Source organism: Monodelphis domestica, chromosome 1 (genome assembly GCF_027887165.1).
Source record: "Monodelphis domestica isolate mMonDom1 chromosome 1, mMonDom1.pri, whole genome shotgun sequence".
NCBI lineage: Eukaryota > Metazoa > Chordata > Mammalia > Didelphimorphia > Didelphidae > Monodelphis > Monodelphis domestica.
In genome coordinates this window covers 649,708,452-649,727,557 of record NC_077227.1, presented here as the reverse complement: position 1 = coordinate 649,727,557, position 19,106 = coordinate 649,708,452, and the positions used below count along the sequence as shown (strand labels likewise).

At 39.2% G+C, this 19,106-nt stretch overlaps 1 protein-coding gene across 5 annotated transcripts in view; it reads left to right on the top strand.

The window, feature by feature from the left end:
- The window catches only part of SPTBN1 (spectrin beta, non-erythrocytic 1), a 255,169-nt gene that overhangs the window by 177,853 nt on the left and 58,210 nt on the right, over positions 1 to 19,106 (top strand). For all 5 annotated transcript variants that reach the window (XM_056814010.1, XM_056814011.1, XM_056814014.1 and 2 more), the window contains 7 exons: positions 4,402 to 4,575; positions 8,416 to 8,507; positions 10,502 to 10,582; positions 11,019 to 11,134; positions 15,401 to 15,513; positions 16,699 to 16,886; positions 18,117 to 18,234. In XM_056814010.1, coding sequence (XP_056669988.1) covers positions 4,402 to 4,575; positions 8,416 to 8,507; positions 10,502 to 10,582; positions 11,019 to 11,134; positions 15,401 to 15,513; positions 16,699 to 16,886; positions 18,117 to 18,234 — 882 coding nt within the window. The remainder of the gene's footprint in view (positions 1 to 4,401; positions 4,576 to 8,415; positions 8,508 to 10,501; positions 10,583 to 11,018; positions 11,135 to 15,400; positions 15,514 to 16,698; positions 16,887 to 18,116; positions 18,235 to 19,106) is intronic.

Here is a 19,106-nt window from a genome sequence, read left to right as displayed (position 1 = left end):
TTCCCACTTTTCTTGCCAGAATCCTTCCATCTTTTTTATAAGCTCTGATTTAAATTCTTCAAGAGCCTGTGGCCAATTTTTTTTTTGAAGGTTTGGATGCATTTTATTTGTATGTCTTCTGCTATTTCCTCTGTAGTTTGAATTTTTCCTCCATAAAAATCATCCTCCGTCAAAGCCTTCTCCTTGTTTTTCTTGGTGTTGAAAGTTGTTTTTTTCTGGGCATTGTTTGCCATCACTATGGTAGTTTTTCCTTCCCTTTCTATTCAAAAGTCTTAAGTGAGGAGGGTAGTAGGCTCTCTCTGTATGGAGCTAAGGAGCATGGTTTTTACCTGAGATCACCTCCCGAGTCTCTGTAGCTTCTACTGTTTACTGCCCTTCTTCTCTTTTATAACCCTGGCACCCAAGGTCTGCATTGTTCAGCCTGCTGGGGTCTTAGGTCTAGCTGCTCTCAGGGGTAGGTCTTATCCAGCTGCCAAGGACCTAGAGGTGCCCCTCGCTCATTTTAGAGGTGGGGTGGGGGAGGGTGTATCAGCTCATGTTTTGGTGGAAGCTATTTCATCCCCTTATAGTGTGGAAATGCCCAAATCCCATGTACCTTTAATGCTGTGCCCTACTGTAGAGTCCCTTTGTTCATATGATTTTTTTTGCCTTTTGAGGTAGTGTATATTGGTAGGTGGTGAGGAGAGGACGAGTCCTCCATCTAGACAGACCATGTTCACTCGGATGGATAAGCAGTGATAGCTATATTGTACAATGTTCAAGTGTAAATGATTCAGCCACTCTCAGTAGTATAGAGATCTAAGAGATAAAAAATGCTATCCATCTCTAGAGAAAGAACTGTTATACAGTCTTAATGAAGCTTAAAGCATACTTTAAAATTTTTTCTTTATTTTTCTTGCATTCCTTTTTCTGGTCTACTTATCAACATGACTAATATGGGGAAGGGAATGAGGTTTTCCTTCCTCCTCCTCCAGAGAAAGAATTGATGGAGTCTTAATGCAGAATTGATGGAATCTTAATGGCTCTTTTCCACCTCCAGAGAAAGTATTGATGGAGTCTTAATGGGGATTGAAGCATATTAATTTGTTGTTTTATTTTCTATGTGGGTTTTGTTTTATTTTGTGTCTTCTTCCACAGTATGATTAATACGGAAATGTTTTGCATAACCTAAACATATATTATCTATCAAATTCCTTTACCATCTCCAGGAGGGTAGGAGAGAATTTGGGATGTAGTTTAAAAAAAACAAAAAACAAATGTTAAAAACTGTACATGTAATTGGGAAAAATATTTTACAGTAATGATTCAAATGTATTTCATAGAATTTTATATTTACTGGTGGAAAGACCTTTACAGGGTCTCTAATCTAACTTTTGTTTTATAAATACAGTCATTGTGGCCTAGAATGGAGAAATTACTGGCCTCAAAAGTCACATAGCTAGTCAATCCAAGGGCTCTTTTTTCATATTTTATATCAGTTTGTCGAGCATTTACTCAGTGAGTGTGCTGAGGACTGTCCAGTGTTTTTTGGTGGGGGAGGGGAGGGAATAGAGTGTTTTCCCATAAGAAACTCACAGTGTAGTTAGAAACCATTCATCCGTAAAGCAATAGTAGAATGAACCGAACTCAACTCAGTGGTATGATATAGACCCACAAAGTTCTGTAGTTTAGAGAACAAGAGGGTGATCATGGAGGCCAGAGTGGTCAAGAGAAGTGAATGGTGGAGGTTGGATTTGAGATAGTTTTTAGATGTTTGTTCACTCTTTGAGTGGGCAGAGAACATTCTAGGCCATGGGGGAAGGGAAGAGGAGGAATGAAATCCCAGAGGTGGGAATGAACATGGCATGTTCGCGGTACAATAAGGCCTGTGTTGCTGAAGAGAGTGTGTGTTAAAGCTGTGGGCCAGGAGGCTGAACTGGATCAGAGTCCACGACAGAGAAGGCCTTTGAAGCCAGGCAGAGGAGTTACATTTTAGTAATGGGTTTTGTTTTTGTATTAGTCATTTCCCCCCAATTCCCTGCTAAATCACCCTCTCTTCTAACAAGGAGAAAGTTAAGCAAAACCCAACCAAGTGAGCTGTAGCATAGCCTAAAATAGTCTTCACTGGCTTCTATTTTACAGTCAGAGCTGTTCACAGCTAGTCCCTTTCTGTCTGTCCCGTGTTCAGGTGTGCTGTGATCCTCATGCAGGACACACTCCCACTCCTGTCTCTGGGCCTTAATACTTTCACTTCCTCCTGCCTGGGATGCCCTCACTGTCTCACCTCTGCCTCCTCCCATCTTCCTGGGCTTTGCTTAAAAACTGGGCTCAGATGCCACCTTCTGAGGAGGAGGAGGCCATTCTCAAGGCCCCTCCCAAGTGCTCTTCTTGTATGGAGCTTCTAAATTCATAGTGGTTTACATACTGCCTTCCCCTTTGGGGAGGAGAGCCTGTGCTTTTGCTTCTCTGTATCATCCCCATGCTTCTGAGCAAGCACTTCAAAGGAACCTTTATTTTACTGATTAGCTGATGAAGCCACCTTTCCTACCTCCACCAATAGGACTGGGATTTACAGCTGTTATTTGGAAGCAAGATTGATCATTGCAATTGATCTGAGTTCCTTAGTATTTTAATATTATTTTTATTTATATTATTGTCAATATTTGTGTATATTTCTTCCTTGGACCTTCTTGACTTGTTCTTCATCAATTCATACAATTCTTCCCATGTTTCCCCTATTGTTCTAGCTTACAATGTCAGTGTATTCATTTAAAATAATTCTTCTGAGAGCTTCCTTTGGCTCTGTAGGAGGAAGAGGAGAGATTTAAATAATTATCAGTTAAGATAAATTAGTTTCCCCTCCCAATCTTGAAAGTTTTCTTTCATTGGTTATGTGCTCTGGCACTCCTTAACCTATTTGTTTTTAATTTAATTAATTAATTAAGGATATTTTTCCATGGTTACATGATTGGTATTCTTTCTCTCCCTTCCTCCCCCTCTCATAGCCAATGAGCAATTCTACTGGGTTTTACATGTGTCATTGATCAAGACCTATTTCCATATTATTAATATTTGCAAAAGAGTGATCATTTAGAGTCTACATCCCCAATCATATCCTCAACGAATCTTGTGATCAAACAGTTGTTTTTCTTCGCTGTTTCTACTCCCATAGTTCTTCCTCTGAATGTGGATAGCATTCTTTCTCATAAGTCCCTCAGAATTGTCCTGGATCATTACATAGTAGAGAAGTCCATTACATTCAATTGTGCCACAGTATATCCGTCTCTGTGTATAAGGTTCTGCTCCTCTCACTCTGCATCAATTCCTGGAGGTTATTCCAGTTCACATGAAATTCCTCCAGTTCATTATTACTTTTAGCACAATAGTATTCCATCCCCAACAGATACATTTTGTCCAGCCATTCCCCAATCAAAGGGCATCCTCTCATTTTCCCATTTTTTGCCACCACAAAGAGTGCATCTATAAATATTTTCATACACATATTTTCCCCTATTATCTCTTTGGGGTACAGACCTAGCAGTGCTATAGCTGGATCAAAAGGGCATGCAGTCATTTAAAGCCCTTTGGGCATAATTCCAAATTTCCTTCCAGAATGATTGGATCAATTCACAACTCTACCAGCAATGCATTAGTGTCCCAATTTTGCCACATCCTCTCCTACATTTATCACCTTCCTTTGCTGTCATTAGTCAGTCTGCTAGTTGTAAGATGGTATTCCTTTTCTATTTTTAGATAGATATTAGAAAATATCAGTAGACCAGCAACTTAAAGCTCATGCTTATTAAAAAATATTTGAATGTTAATCATAACTAGAATAATCCTGGAGAGATAGCAGTACAGGAAGTATTTGAGAAAAACCTGTGCTTTTTTTTCAAACTCCAAACTCCAAGGTATAGAACTCTTTTTAGAAAGACATTAATTTATGTGACTCTTGAGTTTTTTAAAAAAAATCATTAAAGTGTTATATTAGTGCTTCCTAAGCCCTTGCTGTTATTGTTTTTTATTTTACAAGGTTGTAAATATTTTATTGCTTTTTCTAATTTTAAGAGGGAGTAATACATTTTGTTTGGATACAAAGCATCTCTTAATAAATTGTTATTTGTCCACCATACGATAAAATACACCTCCCCCCACCAAAACAATCAAGCAAAACTGCCTCAATTGCATGATTAAATCATGATTAATGCTAAAGAGTTATAGTCTTAGTGCAGCTTTCTTCCATTAAATCTTCAAGGTTCAATTGGTCTTTTGAGATACCCTGTTATTTCCTAGATCCAAATTAATTAATATTTTGAACCTATTCACGTTTAATGCTTGTATAAAAATTGCCTGGATTATGGACACCAAACCCTTCTCTGTCCCTTTGACATTTTAAAATTCTATTTTCTTGTTTGATTGTAGCCCAAACCAACAAAGGGAAGAATGCGCATCCATTGTCTGGAGAATGTGGATAAAGCCCTTCAGTTTCTGAAAGAGCAGAGAGTACATCTTGAAAACATGGGATCCCACGACATTGTGGATGGGAATCATCGACTGACTCTTGGTCTCATCTGGACCATCATTTTGCGGTTCCAGGTAAGGAATGCAACACTAAGGCATTTCTGCAGATTGATGCTTCCTTGTAAAATCCTCTCAAAACACTGTCAATATTCATTTCATTTGAAACTTTAGCTTCCACATTCCGAGGCTGTTAGACTATGATATTATTTCCTGCGCAGCATCGTAGAGCATAGACAATACTTTGGAAAATATGGTGGCCGGACACTGTGGGGAAAGGGTGGCTATAGAATCCATTTGCAGACTCTCTTCTTGCCAGTCTTCTACCCTGTCAAAAATGCCTGTTTTTCATTGACCAACCCACCTGAGTCACAGATTTTAGATATCTGTGCTCTGTGGCTGGTAACGAGGCTCATAAGGTCATGCTCTGCAGATAAGATTGTGCAAAAACCCAGCAGAGTTGTAGCCACACATTTTATTTATTTTTGAGAGAGAGAGAGAGAGTCCTTCTTCATCTTCCTCTAGGTTAGGGCTATACTGGGTGATAAAAGACGAGGCCTTAAGGGTCACTGCCTGTGCATGGTAGAGATTGCACTGATTTGGCACGAGCCCACGGCATGTAAGCTGCTCAGAGTCATTCTTAGCACTGTAAAGCTGAAAGGGACATTAGAGGTCATCTAGTTCTCTCCCCACCCCACCCCCACCCCCTCCTCCTCCTCCTTCTTCGTGAGTGTGTTTTTAACACACCAGAAACCTGAGAACAAGAGAGCTTTTTAAAAAGTTTTCAGATTCTAACTCTTGAGCTCATTATACTCATTATATGTGCCGCACATTCCCTTAGTCATTGGCAGAGGATGCCTTGGGCCATTGGCAGTTCTGGACATGAAACACTGTAATTATAGTTTCTCTTGACAGAAGTTATCTATCTGCCACATTTACCCCAATCTCTCATTTCATTGAGAAAAGTAACTGGGTTGTTGGTGCTCCACGTGACTGGATCTTCTCTAGTAGCCTCAAATTGCTTAATGCATTGCCAGCCTCCATTCTATTGTGTCAGAGACAATGGCTCTCTTGCTAGTTATCTTCTTGTTTTACTTCCTAGACTAAATAGGAAATTCCCCAACTGGGGTCTCTTTGGAGACTGGTAAAAAGAAAGGGAAACCGTCAAGGAGACACCAGCCACCCTTATGCCCCTTAGGTAAAAGAAGCATAATGCTGCTTCTCTTTGGTCCGCGCGGGAGAAGAAAGAGATGCAAAAATAAACATATTCAGATACCCATCCAGACCTTTTACAGCATGGCTGCCCATGGGAAGGAGGGAGAGACTAGGATCTACATAGTGTTGCTTATAAGGTCCATCCTTCGTGTGAACCTTCTCAGTGACCTAAACTTGCAGTGAAGAAGTGACTTAATTAGCTGTTTTGACTGTTGTGAGCAATGAGACTAATTTTGCAAGCCACCCAGGAAAGGCTGCTTCATTACCCGATAATTATGCCACCTAGTTTACCCGTGTCCTGTAGGAATTCTTTGGTGGTGGGGTTTGTTCATTCTTCATAGGAGCACTCACCAGGCAATTTCTGTCCTCATTTCCTCCCCTCATAAATAAGGATAATAGTCCTTCACTACTGAGCTGATGAGGACCAAATGGAGAGAATATATGTGACATGCTTAGTGCAGTGCCTGACACATAGTAGGTGCTTGATAAATGTTTATTTCCTTCCTAACAATAAAGGTTATTGAGGATGGCAAAAGGCTTTTATTCATCCTTGATATTGTTAATGATCTCTTTATTAAAGTGCCTAGAGATTTCAAGCTGCATAGCCCTCCCTTTTTTCTCTATTCCTTTTTTTCATGTGTGCCCTCTCCCCCTGATGTGGATCTCTGAAATGTCTCTCCTGAATTTCCCATTGCGTCTCCTTGATTTTTAGCTTATGTTTTTATGTCCAAGGCTCTAGTTGAACCTACTCTCTTATTCATTGAGCCACCTAGCTGCCCAAAGACAATTATTTGTTTATTTTTTTTTTTTGGTTTCAGCCTGGAAAGCAATTTGAAATTTAGACGGTCACAGCAGAGATAGCCTAAGGACCTTGTAGAAGATCCATATTGAAGTGGGATGATTTTCCTAGCAAACATAATTTAGTTTGGTTAAAATTTGTGGGTTGTATTTAATTATTTTAATGGGAGTGGATTTACACAAGAGAACATCATATAGGATTGCTAGGCACAGATGAGTTATTTTGCAAGCTTAGACTGGCATCTTCATAACACATTAAAATGACATTCGTTAACTCATCTCATCAGAAAGGGCAATGGAGGAAGGAAATGATCTTTTGTTTTAGCTAGATTTTTTCTCATTTACAAGTTTAAAATTAAACTCCAGTGACCTCATTGATTTGGAAGTAGGCTATATTTACCCCAAGAAATCTTGTGAGTGTAGCTCATGGCTAGTGTTTTTTAATAGACTTATATGTTTTTGCTTACCAAATATGTCATTTTGGATTTTGGAACCTATATTTGGGCAATTATGGTATTTTATTCTCCACTCCCAGTTTTTCATATAAAGGATCTTCAGGAATTGCTGATGGCTTTACTGTGATTGAAAATGTATGAAAAATGGGAAATGACAGAAACCAGGGCTACTGTTTAGAACAGTGGTTCTCAACCTTTCTAATGCCGTGACCCCACAATACAGTTCCTCATGTTGCGCTGACCCCAAACCAAAACATTATTTTGGTGGCTACTTCAAAACTATAATTTTGCTACAGTTATGATTCGGAATGTAAATACCTGATATGCATTATGTATTCTCATTGCTACCAATTGAGAGGTTGAGAACCGCTGGTTATCATAAAATTTTATGGATGGAAGTGATCTTATCTTCTCCAACAACCTAATTTTACAAATATTTATGGTACATCTGGAGGCAGTGGTTAAAGTGGCTGACTTGAAATCAGGAAGACCTGAACTCTAATCCTGCTTCAGACACTTTCTTAGCTATGTGACACTGGAAAAAAAAAAAGCGCAAGACAGCCTCTGCTCTCAAGAAGCTCCAAAATCAAATGAGGAAGACAACACATAAGTGATTTCAGCTGCAGACATCCAGAAGACCCTGTGGTCCTGAAGGTGCTGCAGCAAAGCCCATGGGAATGTCTCCAGGACTTTGGGCCTGAGGAAGAGAACTTTATTTTCTGAGTCTTCATTAGCTACGTGCATAGCTCGTGCAGGAGCAGGCACGAGGCTGGACCTCTGGAGGAGCTGCTGGCCAGGGTGATGCCCAATGGGCACTGGCCCTCGTGCATTGTAGACTAATGATAATCCACATGAAATGAGACCTGCAAACTGGGGAGCTTCTAGAAGAACGAGTCATTGATGCACTGGAAGAAATTAGGAGGTGACATTCCAGTTAAGATTTTTGTAAAGGTTGAGTCAACAGGCAACTGGTGGGGGAAGGTGGAGCCCAGAGCAAGAGAATGTGTTTGTTAGATCATGTCTGTGGTATCCCACCAACTTGGTATCTTACACGAAAAGGGTTGTTTTAGTCTAAAGAGCTGAGCTTGCTATTTCTCAAGGCTATAAAATGTGGTGTGAGGAGAGGGGGATGATTTGTTTCCTTCTTTGCATAGTGATTCATCAGTTTTCATAGTGCTCCCTGTGACTGTCTAATGCAAAATAATAAGAATGTACGTGCTATCTTGGGGCGAAAATAGGATCCTCCCTTCAAATTTACCCACTGATCATTAACTAAAATTCTGGCCTGTTTTTCCTAACTAAAGAAAGCTGTTATGTCCTTCGGTTTAGACCTCCCATCTATCTTACCTTCCTTTGTTGTATACCTTGCCAAGAAACACATTTGTTCTTATTGATTCATAGATTTCCTCAATGACCCATTAATCCCACTCATATTCTCTGTGAATCTTAGATTCAAGATATCAGTGTGGAAACGGAAGACAACAAAGAGAAAAAATCTGCCAAAGATGCATTGCTGTTGTGGTGCCAGATGAAAACAGCTGGGTGAGTGTGACTGGCGAGATTCTGGGGAAAAGGCTCTTTCCAGGGCTGGAACTTCTCTCCGATTGCTTGTAACATACCAATGTGTGTCTTCTCAACTGACCTCCCCCAGGAAGAGGAGCGTGGAGAAAGAAGAAGCCATCTTGTTAGCTTGTCCCAGCTGATGTTTCAGTCAGCTTTCATTAAGGGAAGGAATTTGAACTCCTCGGCTCCTATCAAAGAAACAACATACTTAAATTTTAGTTCAGAAAACTAAACATTTTGTCTCTGTTCATTGAAATTGGCAGGCTGTTGTGGATGATAAACTTTTTCATGGGGTTTATTTTTTCCTGAATGTTTTTAGGACCAATAATAATGGGTTGTAAATATATAGGCATGACTTTAATTTAGCCAATTAGTCCACAAGTGTTTTTTGAGTACTCCTGTGCACTTTTGAGTACTATTCTAGGTGCTCTAGGCCCTTAAGGAGTTTATAATACAATAAGGGTGCCAAACCTATAATCAAACATAAATATGGAATTATAGTCATTATAAATAATTAGTATTTAATAGACTCTTGGCTAGATTATGGATAAATTTCCAATGTATGAAAGGATTGCATTATGATAAGCTCTCTACAGAGGTTTGTTTAACCATTAGAAAATCAGGCTTTAACCCTACCTATGAAAAAAACAAATGTACTAACAATGCTGACAGTGAAAAGGGAAACTTGGCTACTTTGTAGTAAAAGGAAATGTGTATATTTGGGTCTCAGTGACTTCACTATTCAAACAATGGAGACCAATAAATCTACAGACTCTGAGATATACTTAATTAAACAAATATTTATTAAGTATCTCTTTCATGGAAGGCACTGTGTGAAAGTGCTTGGAGTCACAAAGATAGATTTGGGAGACTGTTCTCAAGGATTTTCTGATCTAATTGGGAGGAATGCAATATAAAAAAACAGCCTCCAGTAAAAAGGAGTTTGAAAAAGAGTCAAAAGACTTGTCCTCAAGGAGCTTACATCTAATGGATTGAAGAGGGAAGGATGAAAATGGTTGGGTCACAAGGAGACCTTTTTGGCTAAAACATCCAGAAACAGGTGAGTGATAAGAGATAAGACTTTGAAAGTGAATTGGAGCCAGACTCTAGAAGGCTCAAATGTTACAAGGACCCAATTAGTTGGAATAATGAATTTCATAAAGTATATATTTGAATTCACACACTTGTTATTGGTTCCAGCTTAATGAACAGGGCAATGTAAATGGAAATAATCTGATCAATTCAGGTAGATTCATTATTCCCACTAATCCAGACCTATCTTCTTTCTTTGGGCAAAATGAGACCTCTGAAATGTTATTGAACTGAGGAGTGAGGAGATTAGAGATGATTGAGATGATTTGGGTCAGGGTGTGAAGGATAATTTGGAGAGAGAATAGATATATATTAATGAACAGTTTGGAGACTATTATGATAAGTCTGACAAGAAAAAAACAACTGCTAACCTCAGTGAATTTTGGTAGTTAGATTAGTAGTGGAGAAGAGTATGATGTGAGAGTTTATTGTGGGTGTGGGGCTAATATTCACAGGACTTTGCAACTAATTGGATGTGGATTGCATTCTTTTATTTTTTTTCCCTTTTTATATATGCCAATTTGGAATTCCCCTCTCCTTCATTCCTTTATTTCTTTCTCAGTAAAAAATCCTAAATCTAAGCATCGTGGATTTCGGTGTTTCAGGAAGGTATGATATAAAGGAAAGAAGATTGGATTAAAACAATTAAAAAAAAAAAAGAAATTGGACATAACTTTTAACACATAGACTGAATTACAAATTGGCTAAGCCATGTAACATAGAGAGCTCTCTGCCTCCTTTGAATTGCAATTTCAGTGAATCAGTTGAAATTTCTTTTTGCCATTTGTAGACTTATTTTTTATTGCATTTAAAATAATCATGAGTGAACCCCCTTTTGCTCAACATATTCTCTTTCTTTTCTTTTGTATTGGCTTCTGCAGGTATCCCAATGTCAACATTCACAACTTTACCACTAGCTGGAGGGATGGCATGGCTTTCAATGCACTTATACACAAACACCGGTGAGTCCTTAGAAAGCACATTGATGGTCTTAAGTGTAGTGCTAATCATTCCTTTGTGGCAGAATGGTATTGTTTTTTACTTTTATCCCCACTGGATTTCAAGTTCGGCTGTCTCAGAAATTCTCACATCCCATGTTGGGGTTATAGTCCCCAGTTCCATCCTTTCAGCTTAGAGAAAACCAAGGGTTAGTTTTTGCATGAATACATTTGGAAATTTTGTGTTCAAGACCATAGACCACTATTGTTGGTGAGTTCCTAGCTTTTTAGTATTTCCCTTTGTTTCAAGATGGCTTGGAAAATTGTAGAGCAACAACATGGGAGAGGGACTCTTTATTTCACCTTTTATTTCTCTGTGCTTTATACTTTTGACCAGACTGTTTTCAGGCTGTAGATTAAATGCCTTTTTTCCCCCGGGGTTTTTTCTTTGTCTACATAGACCTGACCTGATAGATTTTGACAAACTGAAGAAATCCAATGCACACTACAATCTTCAGAATGCTTTTAACCTGGCAGAACAGCATTTGGGTCTCACCAAGCTTCTGGATCCAGAGGGTAAGGGTTCTGCCATTCATCAAATATTGGTATCTACCTGCTGTGCAAGGTACTGCTAGTCCTAGGCGTCACACAGATGAAAAATGACAGGCCCTGCCTTCAGGCAACCATGTATTGGTCTAGTAAGGGAGCAAAGACATATATGCACAAAGCACTCTCATACAAAATAGTGAAATGATGAAGAGAAGAAATAAAATGCCATTGGAATGTAAAGGAGGGATGTACTCCTTCCAAATGGGAGTCACTCAGGAGACTTCCCTGGAAAAGATAGCTTTTGAACTGGGCTTTGAAAAGTGGGTAGGATTACCACTGGTGAAAATTCAGGCAGGAATTTAGTAGTTTCCATCCATTTAGAATAATTTATGCAATGGATCACATAGAGGGAAGTGTAAATTGTATTTTAAGAAAAGTTCACTTTAGTTGGAGCATAAGAAAGAATACAAAAGAATGTTGGAAAAAACAGAGTGGTACCAGATTGTGGGAAGGCCTCGAAAGTCAGCTTTAGAACTTTGGCCTTTATTTCACAGATGTTAGAGTTATTAAAGATTTATGAGTAAGTAGGCTAATGGAATGAGTAGTGATTTAGGAAGACTTATTGAGCAGTTTTATTTATAAATTAAGAGGGTGGAAACAATGAGATAGACTAGAGACAAGGAGACTAAAGCAGGAAATTATTGTCATGGGTCAAGTTGAAATCATAAGGGTGGGAAGTAACAATTTGTCAGTGAATTGCTGCTACCCTAGACCTGAGTTGCTGTCTAAAACTTTTGGATGTTTGTTCTTCCCACCTCCCAGTAAATGCACTAAGGAGCCAGAGGCCGTCTTTGCTCCTAGAAACACCATTGCTTTAATGTTAGCTTACTGTGCCCAGCGCAGAAAGAAGCAAATGTTAGGAAATGTGGTGTAATGGATTCAAATCTGGTTTGGGAGTCAAGTCCTGGCTCTGACACTCCTCTCTGTGACCTTGGACGCTGGTCACTCACCATCTCTGGGACTCTGTACCTGCCTCGGTAAAACAGGAATGGCTGGTGGGTCTTCCTGTTCCAAAGCTCCAATCTAAAACGCATTCCTTTCTCTCCACTTAGTAAAATACCGAGCCCAGGTCAGCTGCCACCTCCACCCGGAGACCTTTCTTCATTCCCCCCCTTCCTCCACTCATCAGCCCTCTCCATCTTTATATCTATTCCGTATTTCTTTCCTGGTGTCCATGTTCTATGTTCCATGAATCCCTTTAGATCAGGGACTGTTCTGTTGTTTGGCTTTGTTTCCCCAGTATCTGGCTTAGCCCTTTGCACACAGAGTAGTTACTTAATAAATGTCTGTTGCATTGAATCCTACAGAAAAATGAGTACATTTAGAATTTCAGTGTCCCCTTCCTGCAACGACAGCTTGTTTTTACTTCTACTGCCTGTCTTTTATCGTTAGGACTCCTATATTAGACCCAGTATTCTTTGCTGTTACAATTTCTCATGATAATATATAATATCTCCTGTCTGATGTAACCCCTGACTGATGGAGGGGGGGAACATGTTTTCTGAGTAGCAGTACTTTGAACTGACCTTAGAGACAGATCTTTGCTTTATGGCCCTTAAAGCAGGAGAATGTTTATTTTGCAAATTCGTGCCAGTGAACAGAGATCTGAGCTGACCCCTGTAGTGTGTCCCCTGTGCTGCATTTCCTGCTAACATCAGGCTTCATTTTAGTACAGCCTGTAATAAGAACTTTTTTTTACCAAATTAAAAACCACATTAGAATAGATGATTTGTTTGTGGTATTAGAACTTCCTAAGTGTGCTACATTACAGCTGGAGATATAAGGAGGATTCTGGGCGGGAGAAGGGAGAGGGAGAAGAAAAAGAAAAAGTCTGAAGTTCTTAAAACAGGAAGTTTAGCTGCCTGGAGGGCAGGTAGAGGTCATGAGACTGCCAAGCAAGCTTCTTGCTATTTTCCACTACATCAAATTCCCTGATATATTCACTACAGGAAACTGAGATAAAATTATCTCTGAACCAACCCATTACATGATCTTCCAACACAAATACAAACTAAAATTCCATGGGTTGTAGTAAACTTCTTTAGCTCCCTTTGGCACAGGGGGCTGTTTTTTTATTAACTATTTGCATTTTGTTATTAAATTTTTTCTTCATAATGGCAAAGCGTTTTATCATTTGTTTGCTTTAAAATAACTAATCTTTGCTATAATTACTTGGATGAAGAATGGAAGCAACATAATATCAGACAAAATACTGGGCCGAATGTCTGAAGACCTAGATTTTAGTTTTGTTTCTTCCAGGTTCCTAACCATACTCCAGGCCTTTGTTTCCCCATCTATAAAATGAGACTATGGGGCCTGTTGTACTCTCCAAGTGTAGCCTAAATGAGCTACAATTGTAATTGGGTACTATTTTACATTTTAAATAAAAATATTCCATAAAAACAGATTAATAACACATTTTAAAATAGTTAAAACAGTGCCTGTATTTATCCTTAGGTATAGATTCATGGTCTCTGTTTGAGTTTGCCACCCCTGGGCTAGATCTTTATTTAATTTCATTTTCAACTCTAGCATTCTATATTTCTGTACGGTACACATTATCTTGATGAAATGGTGACATTGTCAAAGTCATCCAAGTTTGTACATGAAATGAGAGGCCAGCTTATAGCAGCAGTTCTAGAGCTATTCCTCTGATAATTTGACATTGTTGGCTCTAATGGAGAGCAGTTTGACATAACAGAGAGCTGGCCTCAGAGCTCAGATGGTCTTGCTGCTGGTGACCTTGGGGAAGTCACTTAAAATATCAGTACTCAAGGATCTCTAGAAAAAACTATACTTTGCAAAGGTGTCAACTTGCCTGAATAGAGGAAGTTTTCTTTACTAATGAAATCAGAGATCTAATCCCTTGCCTTACCTCCAGTAAAGCAGACTTTGCAGATGAATTGTTTTTGAAGACACCAGAAGCATATTATCAGTTATGAAGCCTCTCCTTCACGTATCTTGAAATTGAGTATAGCCAATAATAGGTTTGTTGGGTTTTTTTACCTTGTATCCCCAGCATCTAATAGAGTGCCTTATACAAGTAGACATGACATAAATATTTCTCAAATTTAGCCTAATTCAAATTTAAAAGTAGGCATTTTTCTGGCCCTCTCAAAATTATCTTTTCTTCCATTTGCAAGACTAATTAGTGGTAGCATGATCTATTAGAGAAATGCACCTGGGTGGGAGCCATTAAGTTTTAGGGCTAGTCCCCACTTCTGTTGTCAGCCATCTGGGTGACCATAAGCAAATCACTTAATCTCTGGGTGACTTAGTTTCCTTTAATTTTTTTCTGACTGCATCTAAGGGTTGTTGTAAGAAAGAAAATGACTAATTCAGCACAGTAACCATTTATTAAGTGCCTGCTATAACCAGGCACATTGCTAAGCTCTGGATATTTGGATATAAAGGTGTGTGGACAAAATACCATCAGTTTCTAACAAAACTATCTATCCCACTCTTTCCCACAACTTATTTCTTCTTTTTCCTCTATTCTCAAGAATTTTTCTTCCCTTTCTCTAATTGTACTAGAACACCCACGTAGCCCTGCTGCCCCTCCTGTTGGCCTTTGGGCATCATGAGGGTATGGATGGAGTCTTCACTGGATTTCTTTCCCTCTCACATTCTGCTTTAGTAGGCATTTATTTTTGTTTTCTAGGTTGTTTCTTAACCTTTAAGTCTAATGACTTTCAATTTTACCATAGAATTTTTATGTTTGTAAAATCCCCCTTATTTTGGAGAGGTTGTGGGTAAGGACAGCAAAACCTTGCATATGATGCTACTTGCCTCACCTCCAATATTAACTACAATTCACAAAAAGTCTTCCTTTAATATAAATTCCACCATCACTTATTAGGTTTGCCTTTTTCTATATTGTGTAATTTCACATTTAGCATCTACATTTTCTTTACGTCTTTGCTAGTTGTTTTTTTTTTTAATTACATTTTGATTATCTGACTAGATTATAGGCCCCAGTAAGGGAGGGGGGGCATTCATGTGCGTATGCATTCTCAATGATGCAGTGTATTGTGGACCCTTAAGGCTTGTATGAATAACTGAAGAAATAATATTATCGTACCTTCATTACTCTTAATTAATGGAATGACACTTTTGAATCAACTTGGATTGTTGAATAAACTCAGGAATTAAGATTGTGTTCAAGTTATTCTCACTATTTGACTGACTAGAAGTGTAAGAAACATACTAAAATTCATCTTCTCTCGGTCACAGATATCAGTGTGGACCATCCTGACGAGAAATCCATCATCACCTATGTGGTGACATACTACCACTACTTTTCAAAGATGAAGGCCTTAGCTGTTGAAGGAAAACGCATTGGGAAGGTTGGTTCACTATGATTTTTGCGAGTTACAGTGAAATTATGTCCATTTCTCAGTGCATTCCTGAACTCTTTCCAGCCAGTTGTTGTGCCAATAAAGTTTTATGAAAGTTGTCTTTCATAAGGGTAAAAAGGGTAAAAAGAAATGTGGACACTGTGGGTCTTTGGTGATGTGGACCCTAAACAAGGAGCTGTGCCCCAAGGAACTGATTTTGTCATAATTCAGGCTCATGGGGGCAGCTGGGTGGCTCAGTGGATTAAGAGCCAGGCCTAGAGATGGGAGGTCCTAGGTTCAAATCTGGCCTCAGACACCTCCTAGCTATGTGACCCTGGGTAAGTCACTTAACCCCCATTGCCTAGCCCTTACCACTTTTTCTTCCTTGGAGCCAATACACAGTATTGATTCCAAGATGGAAGGTATGGGTTTTTAAAATAATAATAATAATTCGGCTCATAGGAGCCCCACACCTAAAAGAGGTCAATATGATCCAGGGGCTTTTTTGTTAGCAATAGGTTATAGCCAACCGACTTAAAAGAATACTATTCTTTTTCTGACTTTATTTCTCTGCTCAAAAAGTATTCTTTTCTGATTTCAATTGTGTTTTAAAAAGCAACCATCATTTATCCTCTCTTTCAAGGATCAAATGACATCGTCCTGACAAGCACAGGACTTGGAGTCAGGAAGACTCCAAGTTTGATTCCTGCCTCAAACCCTTGGGTGACTCTGGGCAAGCTATTTCACCTCTGCTTGCCTCCCCATCTGTAAAATGGGGATAACAACTGCACCTCTCTTGCTGGAGGTCTATGTTATTTGGTCCTCACTGGCTGTTGTTAGGATCAAATAACAAAGCACTTCGCAGACCTTAACTGTTCATGCTTATAAACTTCTTAAAGCTTGGAAAATACACAAGAAACCACAGAAGAGCACAGAACAAGATAACTGCCCTTCTTTGGGGTCTAGCCCAGGCCTTTGGGATTAGAAACTTAAAATTACCGCTGGCATCTTATGGTGCTGGCCTGTTATTCCAGATGAAAAAGAATAAGTTCAGTCCATTCTCAGATATGATCATTGGTGTCTTGTCACCTCATAACTCCTGGAAGGGAAAGTGCTTGTCGCCCGGGATATGTGTATGACTCTACGGTTCATGTTCTGAGCGCAATTCTCAAATTTCCCTCTTGTGTTTGGCAGGTGCTTGACAATGCCATTGAGACAGAGAAAATGATTGAGAAATATGAATCACTAGCCTCGGACCTCTTAGAATGGATTGAACAAACCATCATTATCTTGAACAATCGAAAATTTGCCAACTCCCTCGTCGGAGTCCAGCAGCAGCTACAGGCATTCAACACTTACCGCACCGTGGAGAAACCCCCCAAGTAAGCCCTAAAGAGGAACTGTCCGAGGTTGGGGCTGTCGAAATGCATGTGGGAGGGAGAAGGCTTTGCAACAGGTCCTTCTCCATTTTCCCGGCGCCTGGGGCCTACTTTCCAGTTGAGCTGTCTTTCACCACCGATCTCATTCCTTCGCACATGCTTGTGTATCGCAGAAAGTTATTGTGAGAGTGTTCCTAAGTTATGGGGATCTCAGGAAGATCAGAGCATTTATGGTTAGCGCCCAACAGCTTCCTCGGTGATAGAAGAAACCATCCCTAACAGCCCTCCATATAGGAACGGTCACTCCCCAGCCTCGCCTCCCTGGCCTTCTCTAGTCCTCCGGGGTTTGAATCCTGATTGGTTAGGGGGGCAGAAGAGCATCAGCTGTGCCTCATAACCTTGTTTGGGGGATTTTTTGCTAGCTTATCTTCTGAGGTAGCCTCCTGTGAGGATTTGGAGAAACTTGGGCCACAAAGTCTTATTTTGGTATAAATATAAAGAAGGATATAGAAATAAATATATATTTTTACATATCTGCTTCTCAGAGGTTTAGAGAATTAATACTCATGGCTGTCCTTCAAAAAGTCATAGTCTGAGTCAAGTTTTAATTTCACCATCTTTTCTCATTGAAGTATGCCATTGGTACATGGGAACCCTATGGTGTAATGATATGCTTGGCTGGTAACATCTCCAGATTGCCACATTCCCCAAACCACTTGGTGCCCTCTCCTTTTCCCTTCTTTCTCCTTCTCCTCCCTTTCTATTTTCCGCCTTTCTCTTACACACAAAGCCAACAACAGCATCCAATTAATTCTGAATTTCCTATCTAGGTCACAACTTATTTCTAGTTGTGAAAGCCCCTGAATATGGATTAGCTAGTTATTTGAAATCCGTCGTTGTTGAAAGCATTTGGCCATGTTCTCTATGAAGAGAAGCCTATTTTCCAAGAATTGTCTTTAAATCTTGGTTGAGATTAGTAAGAAAATATTGCAAACAGACACACGAGTGGATTCTTCTTTTTTTTTGGCTATTTTTCAGAGAGCCGATCCATCAGTTTTTTTAAGATGCCTGCTATGTGCATATAAAACCCAGCTGTTGACCCTCTGTATATGTTCTCTCTGTCTGAACTTTCCTTCTTTCACTCTTTCTCTCCTCTAATGACTTTTTGAAATATTGTTTCCATGATGACTGATATGAAAGAAGTATGATAAATATCTCTTTTGTGCCTGTTAGGTTCACAGAAAAAGGAAACCTGGAAGTGCTGCTTTTTACCATCCAGAGTAAAATGAGGGCCAATAATCAAAAAGTATACATGCCTCGGGAGGGGAAGCTCATCTCAGATATTAACAAGGTAAAGTTATACCCATCTCTTTTCCTCATCTATTCCAAGCCAAAGTACCAATCAACATTGGTATATATTCGACCTGGGCAGGTCAATATATAGTATAATCTTTACTTGAAGGTAATTCCCAAAGTTGACCATTTCACAAAAGTTTGTTTCTCTTTACCACACTGCCTTTTCTTTAAACTGCCTAATTGATATTTCCTGGGCACTTGGATCAAGTCATTCATTTGTGCATTGTGATGAATCATGGGCAGGTGACTCTGTTGTCTCTAAGGATTGGGGAAACAAACTTTTCATTGCTTATTCATTTCTATGGAATTTCCCAAGCAGCTGCTTCTCAAAATCTCACCTGCCCTCTGTCAGAGCAAACAGTGAATTAATGACACACCTTCTTTCACTTCTGTACCCACTGTGCTAGTTGTGTCTATAGTTAGATTATTTCACATGGACCAGTATCCCCTGTTGGAATTTGAAGTATCTAGGAATATCTATAGATGGTTAGAGATGAGCATTATTTTTAAGTGGAATTTTATGATTTTTATCCAGAGGCATATTTTATAGGTACATTTTTAATGGAGCAAATTATTATGAAATAAAAACCTAATTATAAAAAGTATCTTTTAAATTTATTTTTTCAAACCTCTGATTTTATTAGTACAAGAAACACCCTGTGAGGAAACATCCTTTACTAGTACAGACAGGAACACCTTTTTTTTATTTTAGTCTTAGTGAGTTACCTAGAGCATTGACAAGTAAAAAAGACACACAGCCTGAATCTGTCAAGTTTGGAGTTTGAATATACATTGTCCTAACTCTTGAGCATAGCTCTTTAATCATCATACCATACTACCTTTTCTTACTGGTAGAAAATCAGCAGC